At 38.4% G+C, this 27,168-nt stretch overlaps 1 protein-coding gene across 7 annotated transcripts in view; it reads right to left on the reverse strand.

Annotated features, from left to right (window-relative positions):
* Positions 1-27,168, reverse strand: part of LOC120720942 (protein diaphanous homolog 3-like) — a 183,743-nt gene that overhangs the window by 112,469 nt on the left and 44,106 nt on the right. For 5 of the 7 annotated variants that reach the window (XM_040010835.1, XM_040010834.1, XM_040010839.1 and 2 more), the window contains 6 exons: positions 26,453-26,571; positions 26,292-26,356; positions 25,793-25,897; positions 24,065-24,382; positions 22,488-22,602; positions 11,834-11,842 (listed from right to left, as the gene is read on the reverse strand). In XM_040010835.1, coding sequence (XP_039866769.1) covers positions 11,834-11,842; positions 22,488-22,602; positions 24,065-24,382; positions 25,793-25,897; positions 26,292-26,356; positions 26,453-26,571 — 731 coding nt within the window. The remainder of the gene's footprint in view (positions 1-11,833; positions 11,843-22,487; positions 22,603-24,064; positions 24,383-25,792; positions 25,898-26,291; positions 26,357-26,452; positions 26,572-27,168) is intronic. The other 2 variants (XM_040010836.1, XM_040010838.1) reach the window with 1 other exon arrangement.

The following is a 27,168-nucleotide window of genomic DNA, read 5'->3' on the forward strand; positions in this document are numbered from 1 at the left end:
TGAGTTGAAATATTCCATTAAGTGTAAATATGTCAAATTTTTAACATGTCAGCTATTTCTAACAGGCTCACAAAATATTTCCGCAAGTCTTTGTTGTATATATTTACATATTTTTGCAAGCGAAGAATGACTCAATGATATGATGCCATGTGAGTAAAGAAGCATGGAGAAAGGGATTATGGGGAAGTTCTCTCATCACACCACTGAGAGAGTAAGGTACGGGGCCCGTAAGCACAGAGTTGCACATTCGGCAGAGATGTTATAGGTGAAGGTAAATCTGCTTTAGGGTCACGTGGAGGCAGGTAGGTGGGATTGTGACAGAGCTGTTGGTAGATAGGAAAGCCAATGAGACGACACAGAGATGTATGCTTCCACATGTGTGCACACGCATACACCCACATCTCTCTCACACTCACATTCACACACACTCTTGAGCCACGATCACAAAGAGGAGTTCATGGTTGGTTTTAATTATTTAAGAGACCAGATTAAGAGAACAAAATGTGCATCCCAGGAGTTTTCGGGGTAATTGTCTGGTGCTGTAATTATCGTGTATGTGGTGAGAGGGTAGGAGAGGGGAGGAAAGTAGAGGAGAAGAGGAGAGGAAAGCAGAGGAGAGGAGGGGAACAGATCAGAGGAGCACACGGGTTAATCCACAGGAAAAGGTATTTCTGCTGTTCCACATGGACTCAGTCTTCTTTCAGGGATTCTGTATCTAATTAAAAAGTGAAGAGGTATGCTGTGAACTCCTGCATGAAGAGACTGGTATGATGTCCACAAACATGAACACCTACAGTATGGCGCACCACACACAAATACACAAACACGGCCACACACTGAGCAATCCTTGGACTTACGTGGTTCCTCTGCCAGTACACTCTCCTCACAGTCTTCGATGTGAGAGAGAGAGAGAGCAAAACGCAAAAGAGACACAAGGGAAGGGAGGGGTGGGGTGGGGCAGTGAAAAATGTGTACCATGGATAGAGGAGAGAGATGAAAATACATTTTTATAAGAATGCTTCCTGTCCACTGCAGCGTGAAACACAAAGAGAAAGGAAACCACAAACACGCTCTAAAATCTGACTTGGAAGAGTGGGTTTAATAGACAAATATTCACTAGATCAAATGAAAAATGATGTATGCTTTACTTTCACAGCTTCCCAACTTCTTTTCCCCAAATCAGGTAGTCTTTACCCACAACTGCTAACATCACATTTGTGTTTCTAGCCTCATCAATAATGGTAGTATAACACCTTTTGGATAGTTGAATGGACAAACGAGCAATGTGAATGTGTGTGTTTGTGCAGCTTTTGTGTGACATTTAGAAACTCTGTATTGTAGTATGCATGTCCTTTTTGTTATTGATATTGCAGCTCTAAACATGGCTGAAATGTTTCCAAAGAAGACAAGCAAATTAGTATGAAGATGGGAATAAATTTCCACTTTTTTCTGCATTCAACATTTTACAGAAGCTAAATGGATCTGTGTATTTATCTCCCATTAGAATAATAATTCATGTTAACTCAACAGTTTACTTACAAAGTTTTAAAGCACACATACAGTCAGAAAGAACACACACCCTCTGCCATTTCAATGGTTTGACATATCAGGACATAACAAAAAAATGGTAGGTAACAACATCACATGACATATGTCAGTGTGTCATTATTCACTGAGGAAAAACTAATTCAAAATGCACCCCATGATTCAGTAGCTTTTAGAACCACCTTTAGTGGCAATAACTTGAAGCAATTGATTTCTGTATGATTTCATCATTCTGTCACAACCTTGTGGAGGAATTTTAGCTCACTCTTCTTTATAATGTTTATAATGCTTCAGTTCATTCATTTATGCACAGCTCTCTGAAGGTCCCGCCACAGTATTTCATTCAGGCTGAGGTCTACACTTTGACTGGGCCATTACAGCACTTTGATTTCACTCTTTTTCAGCAGCAAATCTTTTTGTAGGAGTTTTGCTGCTGCGTTTGGTATCATTGTCCTGTTGCATGACCCAGTTTCAGCCAAGCTTTAGTTGTCCGACAGACTTACTCGAGAATACTTTGATATACAGAGGAGTTCAGGGTTGTATCAATGACTGCAAGGTGCCCAGGTTCTACGGCTGAAAAACAAGCCCAAATCATCAGCCCTTCACCACTGTGCTTGACAGCTGGTGTGAGGTTTCGGTGCTGATGCGTTTGCTTTTTGCCAAATATGATGTGTATTATAGCCAAACGTCTCCACTTTGGTCTCATCTGTTCAAATGACATTGTTCCAGAAGTCTTGTGGTTTGTTTAGATCCAACTTTGTAAACTTAAGCCATGCTGCTATGTTCTATTTAGAGAGAAAAGGCTAGCTCATCTGACCTTGTGGTGGATTTGCTGGGAAGTCCATCTCTGGCAAGATTGCCATCTGTCCTGAATGTTCTCCACATGCAAATGATATTTCTCTACAGCATGCTGGATTTCAAATGATTTGGAAATTAACTTATAACCCTTCCCAGATTGTTGGGGAGCATCAGTTGCTTCACTAATACCATTAGTGACAACTTTGCTCTTTGGCATTGAGTAAACACAAACCTGAATGCTCCAGACCAGCCAACTGTCAAAACCTCTGTTTTTATAGAGACATTCACACTTACTCAATTAATCAAGTGCATTTGATTAGCAGCACCTGGCTGCTGATTACCCTTTTAAGGGTAAGTAAGGGTGGACAAACTGATTTTACATTTTGTCTTAATTCTTCTTAAATAAATAATGACAAAATGTACAGCGTAATGTTTTGTAATTCACCAGATAATTTTTTTTAATTCTGAATATTGAGATGTACTAACAGGAAAGCCCTAAATAGCCTCTAGCTTACTACATTAAGATGTTGTATTGATCTATTCGTCACGCAGTTCGACAAAATCATATTTATTACGAAGTACACAGAGACTCTCAAACACATAACACCAGAGTATCAACAACCTCGTTTCAGCACACAAACACACTTGGCTATGTCACACAATCTATGTAGCGTCCTCACATAAGGGCTAGAGACATCTCTATTGTATAAGAGATAGTGAGATAGAAAGATAGAAATTACATTACTCCAACGCACACATGCACACACACGCACACACACACACACACACACACAGCTACCTCAGGTGTTATCAGTTAAATCAGCTAATTGGATTGCCCCCTTCCAGCATCACCCTCTTATCCTCTTTGGCCTTAAAACAGCTCTTCTTCAGGGAAGCCTGCTCATTATACATCAGCCAATTAAAATCTCCTGCAGGAGGGTCAGAGGTCAGTGGTTAATCAATCAGAGGGAGTGGCAACAGTTGTAGTTATCAGATTACGCTATCACCCAGGAAGTAGGAAAGATAAGGATGCACTTGTGAGAGCAAACCAGTAGGGAGTCTGCATCCCATTACACATCTAGCGAAAGCAGAACAGGAGCACAGCGTAGGTATGATGCGACTAGAGTAGATATTTTAAGACCTAATGACGAGTGGATTAATAAGTGTAAAAAGATGACACATCACAGGAATAAAAAGTTGCACCTGTTCAGAGAGGGAGAGAGATGGAATCAGAGCATGACAGGAAGAGGCAAGTTACAAACCCAGCCATCGACTAAAACCACTGTTAAGATCAGGAGCTGAGATCAGATAACACAGAAAACGGAAAGCAGGAGTCAATCACAAGACAGCAGAGAGCAGTGCATTAGGAACAGACACCAGCACTGAGAAAATGGCTCTGTTCTGCCACAGCAAACGTCACATAGTGTGAGAAATCTACCATCTAAGAAAGTTAAAGTCTCTTCATGAAGGCTTGTGATAAATGTCAATGTGATGGCGGGACAGTGGACAAAGGAGGAGGACAGATAAGTATGAAAAACAGAACAAAGATGAATGGCCGTCTCAATTTCTTTGCCTCCAGTGTAGGATCCTTAGGGGAAAAGGGATTCTGAATTATTCCAAAAGTAACAATGAACCCACAAGAAAAAAATAAATAAATATGGTTTTTTGTGTTTTTGTAAAAAAAAAACAAAAAAAAAAACATAAATGGGTATACAATAAAAAGAAGAAGTTGTGTTATTTTCTGAAGAAAAGCACAGTAATGTTCAGTTGCAGGGTCAGATGAGGATCCAAAGCCAGAATTCTGAAAGAGTTTTGCTCTGCTCACCTTGCTTGTAATAATTCTACTGAGTACTTCTTATCCAATCTCTGGCACAGTTTAAAGGAACTTGACAAAAAAATATGACAATGTGTGACACTGCACACACATGCACACCCACGTGCACCCCTGCGTGCACGCGTACACACACACATCCCCAACCACAGCAGTGCTTCCCACAAGGCAGTACCAGTGAATTGTGCCATCAAAGTACTAAAGGGAGTGGTGGAAGAAATAAAACTGCTGTGAAAGAGCATGACTGACATGACAGGCAGGCCTCAGAGACAAGCAAGTAACACCTTATATCCCCCCACCCCACCTCTCTCTCAGACAGACACACACACACACACAGCCTACTTTCTTCCCTTGCCCCAGCCTTATACACTCTGATCACCACTTTATTTTATCAGGTTGGATTTCTAATCAGAGAGAAAAAAAAACACCTTACTGGAAAACACGCGAGTGCACGTCATTTCATCTTGTGTTTGTCTATGTCGCTTCCTATGTGCCTTTATTATTTATGGAATGATATAGTGGCACAATCGCCTCCTCCGAGGAAGCAAATAAGCACACAGCGAGGGGAAAGTTGAGAGGGCCACAGACTTGAAAGGCTAATTAAATCAGTGTGTTGTTTCCAATAGCCAATCAAGGCAGTCACGCAGGTAAAGTTTAAATCACTGCTATTAAAGGGGTTTCTGTGGCAGGGATAATTCAAGGGGCCTTGAAATTCAATGTGCAAACACCACACACACACACACACACACACACACACACACACACACACACACACACACACAAAACTGCCTGAAGCAAAATCCACTGTGAGACATCTGATGCACAGGAGGGGGGCTGTCTGCAGCAAGTGAACAAATCCACCATTCCGACACATCTGTCAACTCTACAGTCAACAGAAGGAAAGGAGAACAGTCAAACCAGCTGCACAGTTTGACTGTTGACTCACTGTATGCTTCGGATCCAGATATGTCCTGAACTTCAGTCAGCCTGACAGAGAGCACGAGAGACATAAGACACATGTCCAGTAGTTACTTGGACTATGCATACCCTGCCCTCACCTTTCCCTCTCCGCCTCATCGATGCATACACTCCTCCATCCTGAACAGCAAAGCGATGACAGCTCGACTAGTCTGTTTGCACATGGACTAACCTCCCCACCAGAGTTTTGTGAGCGCCAGTGAGTGTGAGACAGAGGGAGATCAGAGTAATGAAGTGAGGGGCTCTATTTTGAGTGAGCTAATCAAAGCGAACCATCCAGGGCCACCTCTCTCTGTGATCCAGACTAGATGACCCAGGGCCATAATTAGTCTGAGACTTTCATTCTGATAGCAGCAAATTAACAGACTTCATTAGGCTGTTCTCTCCTCCTCTATCCCTGCTATACCAAGATCACTTCAAGTGTCCCTGTATGAGCACCAGCATCTACAACATACTGGCCAATTGCTCTTCACAAAGAAAGGAACACACCCCGCAGAGAGAACGTGCAAGTATACACATTTGGAAATCAAAAGTTACTGACAATACATGAAAAGGTTTATAATTGATTAGAAGCCTCTGTTAATCAGTGTGTACCGGCCTGTGGGGATGAATGTAACAGGATGGTCTATTTCTCAGTGGAGTAGTGCCCTCTAAAGGCCTCATGAAGACCTACCAGTGCCCTCTTAATACATCTGTGTGTTCGTGTGCATACACACACACACACACACACACACACACACACACACACACACACACACACACACAAATGAGTATTTTCTGACTGCTCTGTCATATCAGGTATGAAGCATTATTATCTCCATTTCATTTCACTGTCACAGCCCCAGTATGATCTGCACAGTTGTTAAGCCCACCCTAACATTTCCCAAGTCATTCAATGGATTGATGACGGCCTAAATCATTCACCTCTGAAGTCATTTAAATTTTTTTCCATTTTTCTCCCTATGCTGTTGCAAACACGTCTGCGCCCACTACCTTCCCTACTTCCAGCGCTGTATCCTTCCCCTCCCTCCTCCATACACAAACCTACACGTGTGGATGAAAAATCGCAGCAGAAAAATAAAGTCGCGAAAGCAAATATGTTTTTAACGAGCCGGCCCATTACTTTGATGATATGAGAACATAAAAACACAAATTGGGACTAAATTGAAGTGCTGATGCTTGAGAAACAGAGACAGGAAAAAAACCACAACTCAACAACAATGGAGGAGGAAAAGAACAGAAAATAGAAAAAGATTAAGCACACACACACACACACACACATAAAAAAAAATGCAAAGGGTGGGGGTACGTGTTTGTAAAAACGTGACATTTTCAAACATTTCAGGACACTGTCACAGGTCCAGGTAATTGGTGTGTGGGTCCAGCACACACTGTAGCACATTAGACATTTCGTAATCTGACCAGAATATGGCTGCGTGGCGGGTTCAAAATATATATGAAAATAACAGGCTGGATGTAAAATAAGGGTGTGAGAGGGTGGGTGGGAGACAGCCATGTGTACGGTGTGTGATCGGACGTTCCCTTTCAACAATAATGAAAAGAGCCTTTAATGATTATGCATTTGATGAGATCTCTCATACTGGCACAAATTTTCTACAGCCACACGGAAAGTCATTATAGAGCTAATGGTATTCTTCAAAATGTCAAAGCAAAACCATAAAGAGAGCGAGAGAGAAGGAGAAAAGAAGCACAATCAAGACAGAGACACACAGGAGAGAAAGTCCATTTGATGAGAACAGGTATATATCAGCAGCAATGCTGACTGCTAGGCAGCTAGACATGGACATGCTGCTGATATCCTCATATAGTCAGTGAGGTTCAAAACAAGCTATATTTAAAACATTTGATGTGATTTTAGAAGCTAATTCCTGCCCTCAGTGAACAAAGCTGCACTCTGTGCACCTCTGGAGGTAACACAGATGTTTATTTTTATCCAGCTAAGTGAGATTAATATGGTAATTAGGCAACTTAAGAATACATAAGCATAAATGAGAATATAATGCCAAGTTCTCAAAAAAATATTTAGGCATATGATTTTCAACAGGACAGCCTACTGTACTGCTTTTATCCCCACCTTCTCTAGTCCTCAATCGTCTCCTAATTCCTGTGATGGTGTCCACCAACCTCCTCAGCTTCTTTTCTTTTCTTGTAATTCAAAAGCCTTTCAAGTTCTCCACGCAGCAGACCACAAAAGCTCTCGCTTTTGTTTTAGGAAATACACCCACCTTGCATTTGAGAAACCCATTACCATCATATACATATGTTAAATGGCTCCAATTTACAGATACTCTGAGGGTTAATGCAGTGAAGGCTGACAGGGGAGAGGCATGGATATGAATGAACACGGCTGTTTAATGTGTCACATCAGCCTGAGTATGACAAGTGATGAAAAGCTGTTAGCGCTGACCGGTCTTTACCACCATATGAGAGCCTTTTCTTTACTGTATGTGCTGCTTAACCGCCAAACCAAGCATACGAGTTAATTCCCTCCTACATACCAGCCCAATTTCTGCTCCCCAAATATACTTGTGCAGAATGACAGGACCAATGCAAATACACTTCCTTACCAGACCATTATATTCATATGGAAATTAGCTGTCTAATTATCTGTTATAGCATGCCAGCAGTAGGAAAAGAGACCGTCTTTCCTCAACTTTCTCTTTAACAGGCTACATTGATCTCATAGTGAGCCTGACACTGACTCAAACCAAAGCCTTTACACTGCGGTAAATAACATTTTAAAAAAGGATAGGCGTGAAGCATCTTGTCCAAGCATAACCATGCTATGACTTCAAATGATTTATTCACTAAGTATTCGTGCATCTTCACGCTAAAACATATCCCAAGCTGCATATTTTTACAAGCTTAATCTATGATTCCTATTAATTATCTGCTTTGCCAGACATTCACTATTCATATTGTACAGTATTCTTAAAAAAAGGAGGGAAAAAACAAAAAACTTAGGAAGGCAAAAACAAATAAAGCATCACCACTGGTAATCAGATTAAACCAAATTAAATACTATGTTTGCACTGATCAAATTAACACAACATCTCCACGCAAGCATTATATGGATTTATTGAATAACTTTTTCGGTATATTTAAAACAATCATAGAACCACTTTTCAAAGCTAACGTGTAAATTACCACACAGTCTATGTGCTGTGACGGTTTTGAATTATTCCTTAAGTATATCTCTTCCAAAGGTACAGTAGTACACAGCATGCTGCTAATACCGCAGCATGTTATCTGTGGTGTTGTTTTCTCCCAACTCTTCTGTAATAACTACATTTTAAAGTTTAAGCATTTTGTTGCATAACACAGAACAGCCCACGGCCATTTTGAACCTTTTTTTTACCAGCCGATGTGAGCTGAATCCTGTATTGGTCAGGCTCCAATAGTAAATAAAATAATAATAATAAAAAAAAAAAGCTATTAACTTCCTTATGTTTCTCAATTTTTAGCAGTTTCTTTCCCCAACACCCTTTCCATTTCTCTTTCTTTTTGTCTACCGTCTTGCAGCGTTTCAGTAGAGGTAGGTTATTAGTGGATGCTTGTATTCCAGGAAGAAATGGCAAACTGATTTTGTGATCTTTGAGGGTTTCGTCTAATTGGATGTTATTTATTAGTTGAAAAGAAGGCTCAGGAAAGGGCAGCTCTCTTCATGTTGTTGCTCATTTTTGTTCCAAGCACTATAGCGACGAAAACTGTCTCTCTGCCCTCTCCTTGATAAAAAGAAATAGAAAGAAAACATGCTGCAGACGTCAATTAAGATGTTACTCTTTAGAACAAGAACTGCAATTATGTATATTCATATAACATGCCAGTCTGACAAGCTCACATATGGGGAAAAAAGAAAAAGAAATCGGGTTTTTTTTCCCCCCATATGTGAACATGGTAACAATTAAAATTTTATCTTCAAATTCTCAAAGGGAATTCTAAAATTCTGAATCAAGATGTAATTATAGAATATACTAGAATTAGAATGACACGTATGTGGACGATTACAAAGTTAGTCCTTTATACCATTACAGTGACAATCAAACAATCAAGTGTTCAAAGTGCAGACTGTGATTACCTCTACCGGGCGTTAAATGCAGCCACCTCCAGGTGCTGCTTGTTTGTGGGTCTCTGTCTTCAATTTTGTCTTCACTAACTGAAAAGCATGCTCTGCTGAGTTGAGATCAGGTGACTGACTCAGGCAATGAGGATCTTTCTCATTTCTTTGCCTTGAGAAACTCTTGGGTTGTTTTTGCATTAGCCTTTAGCTCCTTATCCTTTGCAATGTGAAGCACTGTCCAATCAGTTTTGGAGTATCTGCAGCAATCCAAGCATTAGTACAGCCCCGTAGTGCACTTCAGAACTTATCTTGTTATTTCTATCAGCAATCATATCATCAATAAACACTAGTGGTCCGGCTTCACCGGCAGCCACGCATGATCATGCCAAAAAACTGCTTCCACCATGTTTTTGGTTTTTTATAAAGATGTTTCTGGCAACGTCTGATCTGGCGTTCTTGTTCCTGAGTATAGCCCGTGGTTTGACAAACTCACCATTTCTATTCATGACCACTCCTAAACATTTTCCTTTTTCATTTTGCTCATTTTGTTTTTTCAGCTAAGCGATGGCCTCCTTCACTTGCACCAGCATCTCTTTAATGAACAACTAACAAGTGCAACTTAACACTGCAGAACTTTTATCTGTTTAATTTGTTGTTTATCACCAAGGGAATAGACCTCACCTGACCATGAAACTGTTTATAAATCAGTTGTACAATTACATTTGAGCACACTCAAACACTCAAAAGTGTTTAGAATTCCTAAACTCCTTCAATTAAAGCACAAAGTCTGCATTTCAGCTTTAATTACATCATGGCTGTGTGGAAGAAAAAAAAAACACCAAAAAAAACAAAACAAAAAAAAACACTGGTGCTAAACAGTGGCAAATTACAAAAAAATGCCCAACAAATTATGGACCTAACAATATGGCTGATCCAACCATGTAGGCTTAGCTTTTATTATTAATATATTCCTTTATTGAAATAAAATATATTAGTGTTTCCTAAGCCTGGCTTAGTTTATGATGTAAAAAAACCCAGCACCACTAATTTAGTCATTCCCAGTTTACTTCTCAAAGAAATAATCGTTCATTTTATGAAAACAAACATTTAACCAAATCCAACTGAATACCAAAAAGGCAGGTCTCTACAGGTTTGTTTTAACTAGTGCCCATTATGTTTAAAAAATTACCATCACTGCTGGCTGATCCAGAAACTACAACAACAAACAGATGAGACATGAGTAGTGCAGTAAAAAGAGGACATGTTCCTCATAGTACTTAATTCCCCACCTGCCAGCGACTGGAATATGTTCTGTGATTTTCACCTTGTCTTCTCACTAACACCCAAAGGAAAGCCATGTTATACATGTTTTATCTCTATCTATTGACACTGATACTCTCAAAGAGCTTCTCCAGAGGCTATCCGTGAAATCACAGAAATTGCCAACACTTTTGAGAGCTGTCAGCTCCTTCTCTGCTTGCCCACTCAGTACATTTGCTTGTTTGTTTCTCCGCTTTTTCTTCTTGTCTGTCCAAGTAAGTAAAAGGCACAGTACAAAGAAGTCTTTTTTACTCTGAGTTCATCAAATGTTAAAAACATAAATAAATAAATCTTAGTCTTTTGATATTACAACTATTTATGTCAATACAACCACCCCAAAGGGGAATGCACTGCGCAAGCATTCGATATATCAAAAATTGTAGGGAGATTTGAAGTTAGTGTTTGCTTATAAAACTAAATCATCTACTTTTCTAAACTATTTCTCTCTTTACTGCTGATGGCAAGTTAAAACTAAATTCACTGTAAAATTCAAAGACTCCATTTAGACTGACGCAATTTCTAAAATTACACAAGTTCCTTGGATAATAATTCACCGATCAATCACAGAGTTAAAACACTGGCTGGAGGTCTACACTCTTGAAGGATGATGTTACAACTTAACTTTACAAGGTCGCATAATAAATCCAAGTCTGTGGTTGCTTTGGCAACACATGTAACACGGTCCACGGACAGTTTTATAGGCGTTAGAAGAGGCTCTTCATGTTAAACCAACAGGCTAACAAGTATTTTGAGCAACACGAAATACTTCAGATTAGCTACTACCTACCTGCAAAGACTTATCTTTAACACTGGTGAGTACAAAGAGTAAAAATACGAACAAACTACAGTCTTCAAATCTGCATCTTAATAATGATTAACTGCGTTTACTTTAGTAAAATGTACAAGACAATCCCAACTTCAAATGTTTGTCAGATTTAACTAGATATAAAACCTTTTAAATTTCAATAGCTTTTATAAAAAAAAAATAAATAAATAATAAAAAAAATAAAATAGAAAAAATGTAGGGGAGAAATACTGCTTAGAAAGGTCAGGTCAGCGTCATGCACCTTTATACAATTATACAGGTGCAAGTAGTAATGGGGGTTATGCTTCTTTAACAGATCAATTGAAATCCCTCAGTGCATGACTAACATGCAGGTTACAATTTCACAAACTCTCACAGTAACATATCTGAAATTAGTTTGGGACCAACTAAAACTGATGCTGCAAGATAAGAAAAGCAAGTAATAATTAAAAAAAAAAAAAAAAAATCTACTAACCTTTTGTTTCTGTTGTAGAGCAAACATGAAGGCAGATCATGCAGCCAAGCAGAAGTTGCAAAAGAAAACAAGAGAAAAAAGAAAAGAGAAAGTAAAGAAGCAGAGACAAAGCAAACAGAAAAAAAAGAAGAAGACAGTGTTATTTGAAGTAAGCATTACTTTAGACTTTTTGATGTCAGTAAAGAAATAACAAAGCACTACACTGAATGAAAAGTGATGCTGGAGACTATAGAAAGAGTTCATGTACTATATGCACTGCCAAGAAATATGTATAATTGTTATGACAGTTTAGGTTCAATTTTGATTTCTTTCCAATAAAATCAAACAAAAAGCAGAAGCATCACACAATTTTGAGATCTCTCTGTTCATTGAAATAGACGTAATGTTCTAACATTCAATACTTATTTGAAGCAACAATGACACTGATGGCTGATGATGACTGTGTCATAATCACATCAGACATTACATGTCAGAGGCTTGTTTCTCTCATTTGAATAGATCACATTACACAGACTGATTGCTCTCATCGCATGCATCGGCATATTGTTTGCCAGATTTTAAACCTGCATAACTGTTGTGGCCACGTTCACAGCAGCGACTGGAGCTAAAGTGCAAATTTCACATCTAATGTCTAGATAAGAATCTGAAATGTTCCAGTTAAACATTCTGCAACGTATTTTCCGTTGTGCTTGTGTTTGCACAAAAAATGTAAAACAATATTCTCATCTACTTCCAATCTTTTGACATGGATGTGCAATTTTGTCACATTATTCCGCCCAAGTTCACATGGATTTTTCGGCAAAAACAGTTCCACAAAACAAAAACAAAAACTGTGGTTACATATGTGTGCAGTTATGAAAATAAATGCACTATTTTCCAGTTGTTTTGAGGTTATTCATTGCACAGGTCACCACACAATCTGTGATAATGACTTATAACAGAGCTAAAGCCTACACCACTTTTAATTCTCTGACTTTTGGAGTTTGTTGGTGAAGCTTAAGACCTCCATTCTTCCCTTATGGCTTCTTACTTCAGCAACTGATACAGTAACCACAAAGACAGCAATTATGGCCCTCAGTTGTCAAGGGAGCAGATTAAACCTTTGAGTTCAGAAGCTGACATTGTAACAACAATAACTTTGTTTAATTTACTATTTGTGATTATTCAACATAAGATAATTCTCAGTTATAGATATAATAATTAACTTTGGCTAACACCATAATAAATAGCAAATGCAATTAAAAATCAAACAGGAAATAAAGGAAGAGAGAGATATAATAAAGGTCATCACTGGGACTCAAATTGTGGATGCTGCTGTTCATGGTTACTATCTTAACCTCACAAATGAGAGGATAAATTTGAGTGAACTACAGAGTTAAGAGTCATGACTGTTGTACACCTGATTTGATTTTGTTTTAAATACATTTTAAAAGCTAGACCTAAAACATAGTAAAGGTAACTCATATTTTCAGCTTGCAAATACAGTCTGTGATGATTAAGTTGACTGTGTATCATTTATCATGGTTGAGTTATTCTTACCCGTTAAAATCACGACAACATTCATTAAGTCTTTGGGGCTCTCAAATGACAAGACAGCTGACCTACAGTGGCTTGCAAAAGTATTCGGCCCCCTTGAACTTTTCCACATGTTGACACATTACAGCCACAAACATGAATCAATTTTATTGGAATTCCACATGAAAGACCAATACAAAGTGGTGTACACGTGAGAAGTGGAACGAAAATCATACATGATTCCAAACATTTTTTACAAATAAATTACTGAAAAGTGGGGTGTGCGTAATTATTCAGCCCCCTGAGTCAATACTTTGTAGAACCACCTTTTGCTGCAAGCTCTGAAAACTGCTATTCACAAACGCCGTCCATCTAATCTGACTGAGCTGGAGTTGTTTTGCAAAGAAGAATGGGCAAGGATTTCAGTCTCTAGATGTGCAAAGCTGGTAGAGACATACCCTAAAAGACTGGCAGCTATAATTGCAGCAAAAGGTGGTTCTGCAAAGTATTGACTCAGGGGGCTGAATAATTACGCACACCCCACTTTTCAGTTATTTATTTGTAAAAAATGTTTGGAATCATGTATGATTTTCGTTCCACTTCTCACGTGTACACCATTTTGTATTGGTCTTTCACCTGGAATTCCAATAAAATTGATTCATGTTTGTGGCTGTAATGTGACAAAATGTGGAAAAGTTCAAGGGGGCCGAATACTTTTGCAAGCCAGTGTATGTAAGCACACCGATTCAGGTGCTTGTATTACACTGTAAAAGTAGACGAGGAATATTAACAATAACAAACAAGAATCATTTTTTAATGTTTTTATTAAAGACTTGTTCCAGACATTGCTGTAATTTGCCCAAGACTGATAAGAAAAATGTAGCAAACAACAACAGTTTTACACTAAACAGTTATTTATGTTAAAGTTTACAATTCCTATTATCTATGTTTATGGGAAAATTGTCCCTCAGATAATGGGAGATTTAATCTATATGAAATAAACTAATATAACCTTTTAGCTATATGCAATGGGAAAATGATAACATCTTAGGAAGAATGTGGGAAGAAATGGGAGTCCGTGCCTGGAGTTGTAATGGCATGAACTGACCAGGGACTAACAGGAATAGCAGATAAAACATTGGGAAGATTAAGTGAAGCAAAAAAAAAAAAGAAAGAAACCCCCAGCCATGGTTCTGCATTTGTGCACAGACAGGGGGGCAGGCTTGGACGAGGTTAATTATTTAATAGCCAGTAAATGTTATCGTAAACATATATATTAGGGATAATTGAGTAACCATAAGCAGCGTTAAATCTTATTAAAGTCAACATCTATTGCCTTGGTAAGTGGCTTTAAAAGATTGTCTCAAAGGTCCTCAGACAATTACTGTATGGGTGGCTTTATTAGACCTACTGCTTCTCTACTGGGAACTGTCACTCTTCAAAGAAATGCAATTTTGCAAACTGCTTGCTCCTAAGTGGTTCACCTTAAAAGGTTAGCATGAGAAATGGTGAGATTTTTGACATTCAATGCAATGCACAGAGCTACACTCAGCACCACCCATTTTTGATGCTTTGAAAAGTTGATCTTAAGTTGTGGAGTTTTTGTTGTTGTTTTTTTTATTGTGAACGCAAGCAGTGGGGGAATGGTCTAAAGGGAGCTTACAAGAAAAGCTGTCTACTTGCATGCACTACCACTGGCTGAACTGCAGTGGTGCTGTAAGAGAAAGAAAGTGGGGGAGAAGTAGAAACTATAATTAATTAATTATAAAAGTATAGCCGAGCTGAAGTTGACTTCCCTGTCCAAAGTAATGTTTACACTTTACAAATTAGGTTTTGTTTAGACAGTTATGTTAAAACATGACAATAACTTTTTATACTTGTGTTTGAGGTTTGAATTGCTGCAGTGTTAAACCTCATCCTACCAAATAGGGTCTGCACAGACCCCAGAGGTATAAGTTGTCGTCATATCTGACAGGGTATTTAATGCAGGTAGGGTAGTTAATGATTGTTTGCCATGGATCGTGGACTGAAGTATCAGAGTAGCAACAGGAATAAGGTTAATCTGTCATTTTAAAGGACAAAGACCCCATATCTACATTCATCATCTGCACTGGGAACATCCCAAACTGGAAGCTATCATATCATTGGAGACCTCGTCCATGCTGGGTCTACCTGAGACCTCTGGGTCATGTCCCACACATAAAATGGAGAACCAGTTCTGCTACACTTCAAGCCCCAGCGCAAACAGCAATGACCATCCTGGGAGTGAGGAACCTGCGGAGGTGACTGTCCAACTCTTGGCTAAAAAAAAAATCTGCTTGCCCAAGGTGTTACCTCTGTTCCTGAACCATAGGCAGGAAGGTAGCAGCTGCTAGCTCCTCCGGTCACATAACACCATTCCATGAGTACAGCATGTGGCAAACTGCATCTACTGTATAGCTACATTTCGTGTGCATTTAGCTGTAGTTGCTTTTAGTCATTTCCTATCCCTATGCAATGATAGTAAGAGCTTGGTTCACATTGCCAAGAATAATTCTCAGTGGGTGCTGGTCTCCACCAAAGCTTTGTCAAATATTCTGTTCATAATATTTATAGAATTTATATGTGCAGCCAAGATGTAGAGGAAGTCTCTGATTTTTGCAGATGATGTGATTCTGTTGGCTTCATTGGGCCCTGACCTCCAGCTTGCACTGGTGCAGTTTGCAGCTGATTAAGACGCTTCAGGAATGAGAATTAGAATCTCCAAGTCTGAGGCCATGAGTCTCAGCTGGAAAAGGATGGTGCACCGACTCCAAGGCAAGGATAAGCTGCTGCCCCAAGTGTTTTAGTATCTCAGGATCTTGTTCATAAGTGAGGGGAGAGTGTCACAGGAGACTGACAGACTGGTGCAGCATCTACTATAATGCAAACACTACACCAGGCTGTTGTAGTGAAATAAAACCTAAGTATAAAAGGGAAGCTGTCTAACTACAGATCAATTTATTTTCCTACCCTCACGTGACAACCCAAATAATGTTAAATTAAAATTAAATTAAATTACCAAAAACTACCATAAAGGATTTTAAATAAGCTTTTAAGCAATAACATAAATATTTTTTGTTGCATGAATGATTAATGTAATCCAATCATTTTCTTTAATAATGAGACAAAAAATTCATCTTTGGCATTAGATTAAATTTAGTAGAATGGTACTGAACTCCTAAACCACTTTTTTTTTTTTTTTTTTTTAAACAGGACTTGTACATAGTACATGTTGTAGATATGTCTCTACTAAAAACAATCCAATTCTCGAAGAAAAGTGAACATAACATTCACAAACATTCATTCCACCTCATTTCATTTCTGTATTTTATGTATATAAGTTTAGATTAGTTATTTATAGTTGGTTTACTCAGCTTTGTGTATGTATGTGTAATGTATATATAGACGTGTGTGTGTGTGTGTGTGTGTGTGTGTGTGTGTGTGTGTGTGTGTGTGTGTGTGTGTGTGTGTGTGTTTTACATTGCTGTGCTTGAGAGCCACCATCTACCGGAACCAAATCAAACCAAATCCTTGCATGTGTCTGCACATATACTTGGCCAATAAACACGATTCTGATTCTGATAAAGTACTGTATTTTTCGGACTATAAGGCACACTTGAAACCCTTTAATTTTCTCAAAAATCGACAGTGCGCCTTATAATCCGGTGCGCCTTATGTGTGAATTCTGGTTGTGCTTACTGACCTCAAACCAATTGTATGTGATACACGACGCTCAAAAATCTGTCAAAAAATGTTTTAGCACAACTTTGGTAAGCTACAAAGCCACACCACTTTGATGGATTGTCGGAGCATTACAGCTACAGCTTTAATGGAGTTAGAAGTTAGCAGGAAGTTAGCTCGCTAGTTTCCACCCCAACATGATATATCATGTTCTGTCTGAGAGATTTCTGAAAAATCTTTGTAGGGTTACTGAAGTTGGGCTAGCTGGTATATAATGATATGCTGTGTGATCGCTAGCGACACAGCTAAGTTAGTATAACATAAACACAATCAAGCTGGAGCATGAATGCTAACTTTTTTCCACTCTATAAAAGTTAACGTGAGGGTTCCCAATGGTTAAGAACAAATGCAGGATGCTGTAAACGGACCAAACTTCAGACAGGAGAACTACTGAGATAATCCTTCCACAATACAAGGTTAGTCATTAATATACTGCAACAACATGAGAATAGAGCAGCTGCGAGAGAATTCAACATTAATGAATCAATGGTACGGAAGTGAAGGAAGCAAGAAGAATGAGTTGAGTAAAGTTTGACTTATCTGACTGTTTTGTTTCACTTAATGCTCCTTATAATCCAGTGCACCTTACGATCCGAAAAATAGGTTCAATGATACGGTGCTGCCACAAATTCAACTTTGTTATATTATACACAAAATTACCAACACATTTAAAAGTATACTAAAATACCCAATTCAAAACTGTTTTGAATTGTAGTTTGAAACCAACACGTAGGTATTTTCTCATGTTAATTGTGTCCAGTTTTACTTAGCCCCCTCTGTAATTAAATCCTAGAAGGTGGTAATGACTTTACTAGTGACAGCTCTGGGCTTGTCAGAATAGTTTGGTTCTCCTCAGTTTGCATTTGTCAAAATTACATATATGGCTCTAACTGGAAAACAGCCTCTAAAAAAGCAAAAGCAAAAATAACCACTTGGTTGACAAAACATGAAATTTAAGGACTAATGTAGAGGAAAGTCTTCCAACCGGCAATTACAATCTCCCTCCCTCTTTTGCAAGTTAGTGCAAATGTCCACTGCTATAGTATCATAAAACTTTACGGATTAAAAAATATATATAAAAATACCTCAAGCTCAACAGGATTATTTTTCTGATGTTCTGAAGACACTTTACAGGCAAAAAAAAAAAAAATCAATGTATCTGCACTATTCTTTGCAAGTCCACTAATAAAGAGTTATTTTGGCTGAGTCAATAAACAGAAAACAGATCTTGACAAGCTAAGTCACTAACTAGTGACACTATAATCAAATAAAGGCCAACAATCCAAACAGAAAACTATAGCTAGGATGAATGTAATGTTAATGTTAATGTTATGTTAAAATATGAACTAAAACAATGAAAAAAAACCTTCTACCTTGGGGGAAGACCTAGACGAATAGAGCCTTCGAAATGCTTTCAAGATAGATCAACATCGACAAGAAAGCACAAGAGTTATTAATTTATTACATTCTTAGAACCCATCTACCATGCACACCAGGCTGTCTCCTGTGCTTAATTCTGCTTTATGATTACTGCATTACACTACAGGCATAACCTTACAAACATTAAAGTAACATGTTGCCTCAGTTGTGCTCCTTGCTGGAATTTTTTCATTAATTTTTATTGATTAAGTCAGCATATTTGCATCATTTATCTAAGAAAATAAAGAGCATATATGCATTTGTCTGTTTCTTGCTTTTTATACCAACTGTTCATAAACACAGAGAGCACACAAAAAGCAGTCACAAATAGTTATATTTTCTTTAAGCACCGGTTCGAGCACCGTTTAAGCACCGGCACTGTTTCAAAAGTACCGGTTTGGTACTTGTATCGGATAAAACCTAAACGATACCCATCCCTACTGGAGAGGTGCTCAGGATCAAAGGAGTGTCTTGATCCTACTGCTTGAACCAAGACTGTACAAATTTAAGAACATAATGACAACATTCAACAATTAGACTTAACACACACAAAATCTGGGAAAAAGACCATCACAGCTGTATTTTCAGCAGACATTATCCGGTTAATCAAGTATAAACTACAAAATAAACAATAAATTTAAAAAAAAAAAATGAATGTCTAAAAAAACAAAAAAAAAAAAAACAACACACACACACACACACACACACACACACACACACACACACACACACACACACACACACACACACACACACACACACACACACACACACACACACACACCCTACTCTCCAGCCACTCTGTGCTGGGGGAGATTTTATTGCAGAAACATCCTATCTGAAAGATCTGTTTCTTGTGATGTTGCTTCCTGCTTTTATGACCCTTTTGGTCAGCAGGAGGACACACACACACACACGTTCTTGCACATGCATACACGTGCACACACATACACACACATAGTGCCTTGTCTTTGTAACCAAGGGGGGGTTTACGGAGGAGGTGCTGTGTTGTGTATTGTGTGAACTGTAACAGTTTGTCAATAAATAGCTGCGAGGGAAGCTGCTCTTTGAAGGATTTTGGGCTGGAGACAGGTTAGGAGCGTGAGCTCCAAGAGCTGGTTCTTGACCAAAAACTTCCCTTGCTAGAAAGTAAAAGATGTTCGTCTTGTTTTTGTCATTAACAAGAATAAGTCTCTAAACTAGCGGGGCTTGTGGAAACACAGACCCAACAGTGTGGGTGACAGGAATTGTCTTAGAAAACTACTAAGAGGAATAAACATCACCAAAAAAAAAAAAAAAAAAAAAAAAAAAGAGAGGAAGTTTCAAGAAATATGAATCCATTTTTAATGAGGCAAACTGAGTGAATACTGTTTCACATTGTGTCCCGTTTAATGTTTAATGCTGATCCAGATGCTGCTGCTCTTAAGTGAGATGAAACATGATGCTACACGGCTGTGTTAATAAGAAAACAAACCCACAAGCACGTATACATGTAAGTTCACTTGATGACCTGCGCTAGTGGTAGCAGCTGGGTCCGATTGCACAACCTACCAGTCATCCTGCTCCTACAACCTCCACTGGGACTGGAAAAAAACGTGAAGAGAACAACCTTTCAAATGATGTGAAAGACAAATGTTTCTTTCTCACCAAATCTAAAATGCATTACCCGTTAACAGTAACAAACCAAGCAGTTGGAACGGCACAGAGCTGAACTGCTTTTGCGTGCCTGCCCATAAGATGAGGCATGTATTTCATGAAAGCTGGAAAATAAAATTCTGAAAATGTGCAGACGCAAGGTCATTAACCTAACAGGAAAGTACAATGTCTTCAGGTGAACATCCCTCCTTTGCCATCCCCAAAGAACACCTGTTTGACTGTCTGTCTACCTGTTTGCCCTTTAGATCTGCCTCCATTATTCAACACTTTGACTATAGGGAGCTAGGGTTGCATTGGTGTGTAAGGGAGGGAGAAGGGGGCACTGTGCCTTGAGAGGAACGCCATAGAGTTGTGACAGGTAGATAACACCTGGATGAATAATTCAAATTGGCGTAAGCTAGCTGAAGCAGTGACAAGACAAGAAAGAAAACACAAGACGTGAATAAATCATCAGTGAAGGGACTAATAAATGAAACACCGGGGAGGGATAACATCTCTTGCTACCTCCTACTCAAGCTTTAATCATTCCAACAACCTTGTACATGAATATTCCAGATATAACCAGCTACACTAATGTCTTAGGCAGTAAGAGTATGGTGTTTTATTATGCAATATCACCAATATAATAGTCACCAAAATACAAAACAGTCTGATTCCACAAGGAGTGCTAGTACTGAAACTACTACTTTTTAAAAAAAAAAAAAAAGAAAAAAGAAAAAAGTCACTGCGCAAGCAGTCTATTTAAATAGAGGAAAGAATCATTTCTATAAAACCAGTAATACTGTGATAATAATATTATTTTGATATTTCCCCAGCACATTAAAGTACTTTCTCAGGGATAGGACTGGCTAAACAAACGATCCATACGTGTGAGTTGGTGTGACAACTCACACGTATGGAGTATGTAACTGTTTCAGGAGTCAGTGGCTTGAAGCTACCATTTATGGGAATTTGCCTAAGTCAGAATCCAGCTTTCATGTGTTGGCACTGGTGCTTCAGTTGGTCTAAATCTCCATGGAAGCAATTTTGCAATGAAGGACATAAAACAACAAATAATGTCCCAAGAGTTTAATCGACTTCCAGGCAAGAGATTGAAGCAACTAACAACAGCCATCCCCGATAAGACCTGGTAGTAAATACATTAGAGGGTTACCTAGGCAACGAGTGTCCAGAAAGCCCGCCAGTGACCATGAATGGGTTCCAATGTGGCCGAAGATTCAGATAGTGGGCTCCACCTGGTGCATAAAGCTGTTCATGACCAGGCCGAGGTCAGACTATAGTCAGCCCTCTATTTTCTTTTTATTTTATATTTACTAATTATTAATTAATTTTTGTTGTTTAACCATTTATATTTTCTGTTGCTTTTCAGCTAAATTATTCTGTATCTTAAAAAAAAAAAAAAAAGACCATTTCTTTTAAGGTTCAATGATTGCACGATGCTTATAAACCCAGAGTAATACTGCTGAAGTATCTTAATTAAGACAATCTTAATTATTACTTTTACCATCCAGCTGAGACAAGAAGCCTGAAGAAAAAGTGAAGTAGAAAGTTTAAAGCAGTGCTGAACACAAACTAATGTACACAACTGTCTAGACGAGTGAACTGAATGGACGAGTGCGGAAAATTTCTAATAAAAAAAAAAAAAAAGTCAAAGAAAACAAAGAAATATTATGTAATAATAAGTTAAATAATGTATTACACACAAATGCTTAACTGTGTGAAAACATCTGTTTATGAAGGATGTCCCAAGTAAAAGATTAAAAATGGTTCATAATAATTTAGTGATAAAATGTCATATTTCAACTGTGGTAATTTATGTTAAAAAAGAGAGTCATTTAATTAAAAATATATTCTATACAATCAGCATTAGTTTTTCTGTATCTTATTTTGAAGGAGTAATATGTGTTCGCAATGCATTGTGGGACGCAGAAGCTACAGTCAGTTGGGAAAACACATGGTACAGAAAACCTGCCTGTGTTTAAACTTCATCTCCTGTGGCCTGAATCTTTATATACACCATCGAAAGCAATGGCTTTTCACTCAGCACTTTCATCGAGTTATTCAAGCCACAATTGTAAAAGATTGTAAGCTGTCGAGAATACCGTAATAAAGGAGCAAGACGCTCAGTTTCCTGGCTCATGAAAATTGAGTTTGGCTTGCTGTTGACCTGCGTTAACATACACAGTGTATCCAACACGTAGCGATAACAGTGTAAAGGATAACCAAGCCTTCTCAGAATACAATGCACCACCTTGACAGATGGAAATTAAATAAGTGCATTAAAAAGTAGATGGAGTCTTACCTGTTCTCTGTGATCCAAAAGTAAGAGCAACTCTGTTGAGCAGATCTGGCTTTGCATACTGGTCCTCATCAACCCGCACCCAAAAACAGCCCTCTGACATTTCTTGGGGACGAATCTTAAAATACACAGCCATAATTTAACATCTTTAATTAACCAGTTAGGGCTTGACAGAGAAATATAAAGATTACTTAATTATTTATTAGTCATATTAAAGCCTCGAGATATAGTTTCCCATGAAGACTGACACCAAATGTTATAAATAAATAACAATAAGCACACCACCAGGTATTTGCATTACTTTCCAGATTAATATAAAGTACAGTATTCCCATTACTCAATGAAATAGTTTTCCTCCTTGGAACAATAACATAAAGTCAGCAGAACCTACAATACAGACTAAAATAAAGAAAGTCAGACAAGCAGGTAGATAAATAGATAAAAGTTGGTAAAACCTCAAGCTTAATTTTAAAAATATATTGAGGAGTCTTTAAATTTAATCCATAGTCTATCAAAGAATATTTTCAAAGTGAATACTTCCTTTAATCACCAAACGCTGGTAGCACTGCTGATGTTTTGAAGAATCAACTATCTTTCACTGCATATGTTTGTAGTTATATTAAACTGATCTCGTTGTCACTGTCAGCAACTGGCTTTGAAAGGCAATTAGAGCCAAGATACAAACATTGTTGCGTGACTCAACATGCCGGACCTTACTAAAACACTTGTGAATATTAGATTAAGCAGAGTCCAGTGAAATGCAACACTAACGGAAAGCTGACTTCCTCCTGTATCTATTACATGTGTAAATTGCCAGCTGTATTTTTGTATGTCCACCAAAGCCAAACCTTTCAAGTTCTTGTTATATGATGAAGAAAGGTCAAATTAACACCATGAAACTCTGGTGCATGTGGATCACCTTGTTTAAAATTGCAAGACAGGGCACTGACCTCAGCAAAGATACCCTTACTAAGTGCCACTCTATTAGGAAAGTGATAAATGAGTGTCACTGCATTAGGACTGCTGTTTGTGGGCAACAGTTGGAAGTTGAACTCTTATTAATGAGAAAGTTTTACAACAGCTTTGTCCCAAACACAGCCATATGCAAGGGTCTTCCACAGCTGCAGGACAGGTTCTCCACATGTCCTACAAGAATGTTCTCTGTAAATTTCAAACATCTGGTTTAATTTGCTGAACATCTGTACTGTTGTAAATCTGACATTAAATTATTAATCAAACCACAAACTAACATTGCTGGTGGTGTGAACTAATATTGCTTTGCGGATAACAACATCTGTATTAGTACCACAGAGGCTGCTCTGACAATAGCATCTGATCATCTGTTATTTTCAATTATTTCTGTCTTGGCACAAAGTGAGAAAGTTGTTGTTTAATTCTCAGAGAAACACCTGTACTTAGCAGGAGCTGCCAATAAACATCAGGAACAAAGTAGAGGGTCTCTACGTGGCCTAAATTTTAGTTTCTTCTTTCAAAGTTTTTGAAATACTTCATTTTTTATAATGTAACATACACTACGGTGCATTGTACCAACTGCAGTATGTTACATCTGTGAGTCTTACCTTGGACCAGTTCAGGCGCTTCATGGAGGTTTCAGGCTTGAATTCTTTCTTTGGCCTGAGGCCATAAGGCAGAGTGTGGTGGGTAGGTGAGCCTAGACCACCCCCAAATCCAAGAGGGGGTGGTGGGGGAGCACCAAATGGAGGAGGCATTCCAGGTGGTGGAGGTGGTGCAGGACAACCAGGTAATGGAGGCGGAGGGGGAGGGGGTGGTGGGACTGGCCCAAGAGATGCTGGAGCAGGAACTGGAACCCCAGATGGGATTGTTGAAGAAGATGATGCCTGTCCAGCATTGGCCGGCCCCACGGGTACAGCTCCAAACTGAAAATTTAAGCAAAAGAAAATTCAGCTATAGAAGTAGAAATAAACACACACATGTGCACGCACACACACACATGCACACACAGAGCTCAGAACTGAAGTAGTTTTGAATTGAACAGTAAACTGTAGCCTGGAATTTAAAAAAATTATACTTGAAATACAACATCATCAATTAAATTTCCAAAACAGGAGCACAATGCTAAGCTACCTTGAAGCAAGGTAATGAACAAGGCTGATGATACGACATCTCAATCAGCCAGTCCCAGAGTTCATAGTTTAGGGCTCCATGCTATTGCACTTAGCTTCCAACTTGAAATGTATTTTCTGCAGAATGAACGCCTTCGTATTTTATTTATTTATTTATTTTTTAAATATCACGTGGCAGTGAATTCACATGTCAAAGAAAACAAATAAAAACGACTTATTGGAGAGACCAAAAGCAAAACAAAATGTGCTTATACACCATGTTCTGTATTCTTTCCTGTGTAATACCTCTACGGTATGGATACCAGAGCTGTACTCTTTCAACCATTCAGTAAAGGCCAAATGCTCAGAAAGGGTCCAGATACTGTTAAGATCATACACACAATGATGTTTTTTCAAAAATACAAAAAAATAGAAATGCTATAACTGGCCCTACAAGCTTTGTAAATTGTATCATATAGAGCAAATGGCTTATTGATCCATGCACCAGTTTTAGATTAAAGACGCCGACTAAAGGTCAGCCCTGGGCTCTTATTCTGCGTCTGCAGGGAAGAACACCTTTGCTGAATTAACAAGCACGAGTGAAAGTCTGTTTGGTGGGAGCGAGACTGATACAGGCATGGTCAAAGACAAAGAGACAAAGTATGTATGCATGCACCTGCACCGGTTAAATGTACCATCACCATTTGAACCAAGGCAGTATTTGAGTATTCATCCTGTGTTTGCTCACTCAAATTGAAAAATTATCATGGAAAAAAAGGAAGTTCTTTTCCTCTCTCTGAGTGTGTAGTTATCTTGCAGTGCCAGGGTGTAGGAGTAACTCTCTGGAGTGTTGTGGTATGGGAAGGGGGGGCTGAAGGGGTTGTCAGAATAAATTGCTTTTAGAACAATTTCCTCTTATGGGATAGAGATCAGAGAATTAGAAATGGCCAACATGGAGGACTGGTCAGTATTCCTATTAGACTTAGTGTCAGCTAGCCAGTAGAGCAGCCTCTATGTCAAACCAAACGGCAGGCTCCAGTGAATAAAACCCCCACCCCTATGCCGCAACCCTAAATAACAAGAACATCTCATCATTGGAAAGTAAGAAAAGAAAGTTGAATTGCATTTCAATGCAATATTCAAGGGATTTTAATTAGTAATCCAATCCAACATTTTCTTACATCTCACATCCCGTTTCGAATAAAAAGAAATGTACAAAAGTACCTGGGACCTGAAGGCCTGTAGCTCTGCTTGGAGTTCAGCTATTTTTTCTTCACACTTGACCAGCTGAGCTTGTGCCTCCTGTCTGCTTAGAAACTCCTCATCAAACTGAAAAAAAGAGCACCAAATATCCAGTTTATTCAACCAAGCACACATAATACTGACTTGGAATATAACTTGAAATTAGCTGATTTCAGCTAATGGTAGAAACCGATACAATTACACTGCTACATTACAATAATAATACAATAAAACATTGTTTTATTATATCTCACTTTAAAATGAAGTTTGCGTATTTTAAGGTCAGTCTGGTCATTATTCCACGGCAAGATGTCACGGTTGCTAACTGATGTTTACAAAAACCTATATGGCTGTTATTCCTATGGCCTCATTATATTTAGATTTTTAGAAGAGTTTGTGTTTCATTAGTACCTTATTTTATACAACACATTAGTTTAAATGTCAGCATGCTATATTTTTGCTTCCTTTTGTCATTACTTGCCTTCTGTGCCAGTTCTGAAGCTTGTTGTTCATATTCATCTATTCGAGATTTATCCACGCACACCTCTGAAAAACAAAAAACAACTAGTCAGAAATTATCAGTGCTCTACTGAAAAAAATAAAGTAATAAAAAAAAAAAGCCATCAAAATTGTGCAACTTGCCTAATAGGTGGCTAAAGTCGACATCGAGGCGCTTGCGATAACTGAAATCTGGGTCAGTGCCACTACGGTGGAGCACAATTTGAGAAACACATTCCTCAATGATCTTAAAGTACTGTGGCCTGCGAGCAAAGATAAATGAGACAAAAAGTATAGAGAGATAGTTAGAAACATACAACTGTCTTTGAGCCACAGGCACAGGCTTTCAAGCAATTTTAATCTTTTATTTAACCAGGCAAACCATTAAGAACAAAATGCTCTTCACAATGGTGGCCTGATAATGGCAAAGAAACCTTAGTGACAAAATTTACACTCGCTTTTCTCTGCTGTAATAAAATTAACAATTTAAGTCACTCCTGGTAGCTGCATTTAAATGACATCAAATACTATGCATGGCTATCCACTGTGTTTACGCTACGTTACCTGCAGATGACATCAGGTTGCTGCAAGGTATCCGCATACAGTTCTACAAACATTACGCAGGATATCATATTACAGGAAATCGTTTCTGTCTTCAGTCTTTTCCAACTTTCCTTATTGTAAAAATGCCGTTTCATCTTTTATTCATGACATGCTTAATGGTCTGAATAATACAATACAATTTATACCATTTATGACTCAAAGTACAGCAGACAAGTTAAATAAAATTGCCATCTCCCGCTGCAAACTTGTGGTGTCAGATGTTCATGTTGTGTGACTTTGCACCACTCACACAACAA

This window comes from Simochromis diagramma, unplaced genomic scaffold (assembly GCF_900408965.1).
Source record: "Simochromis diagramma unplaced genomic scaffold, fSimDia1.1 OVJJ01000603.1, whole genome shotgun sequence".
NCBI lineage: Eukaryota > Metazoa > Chordata > Actinopteri > Cichliformes > Cichlidae > Simochromis > Simochromis diagramma.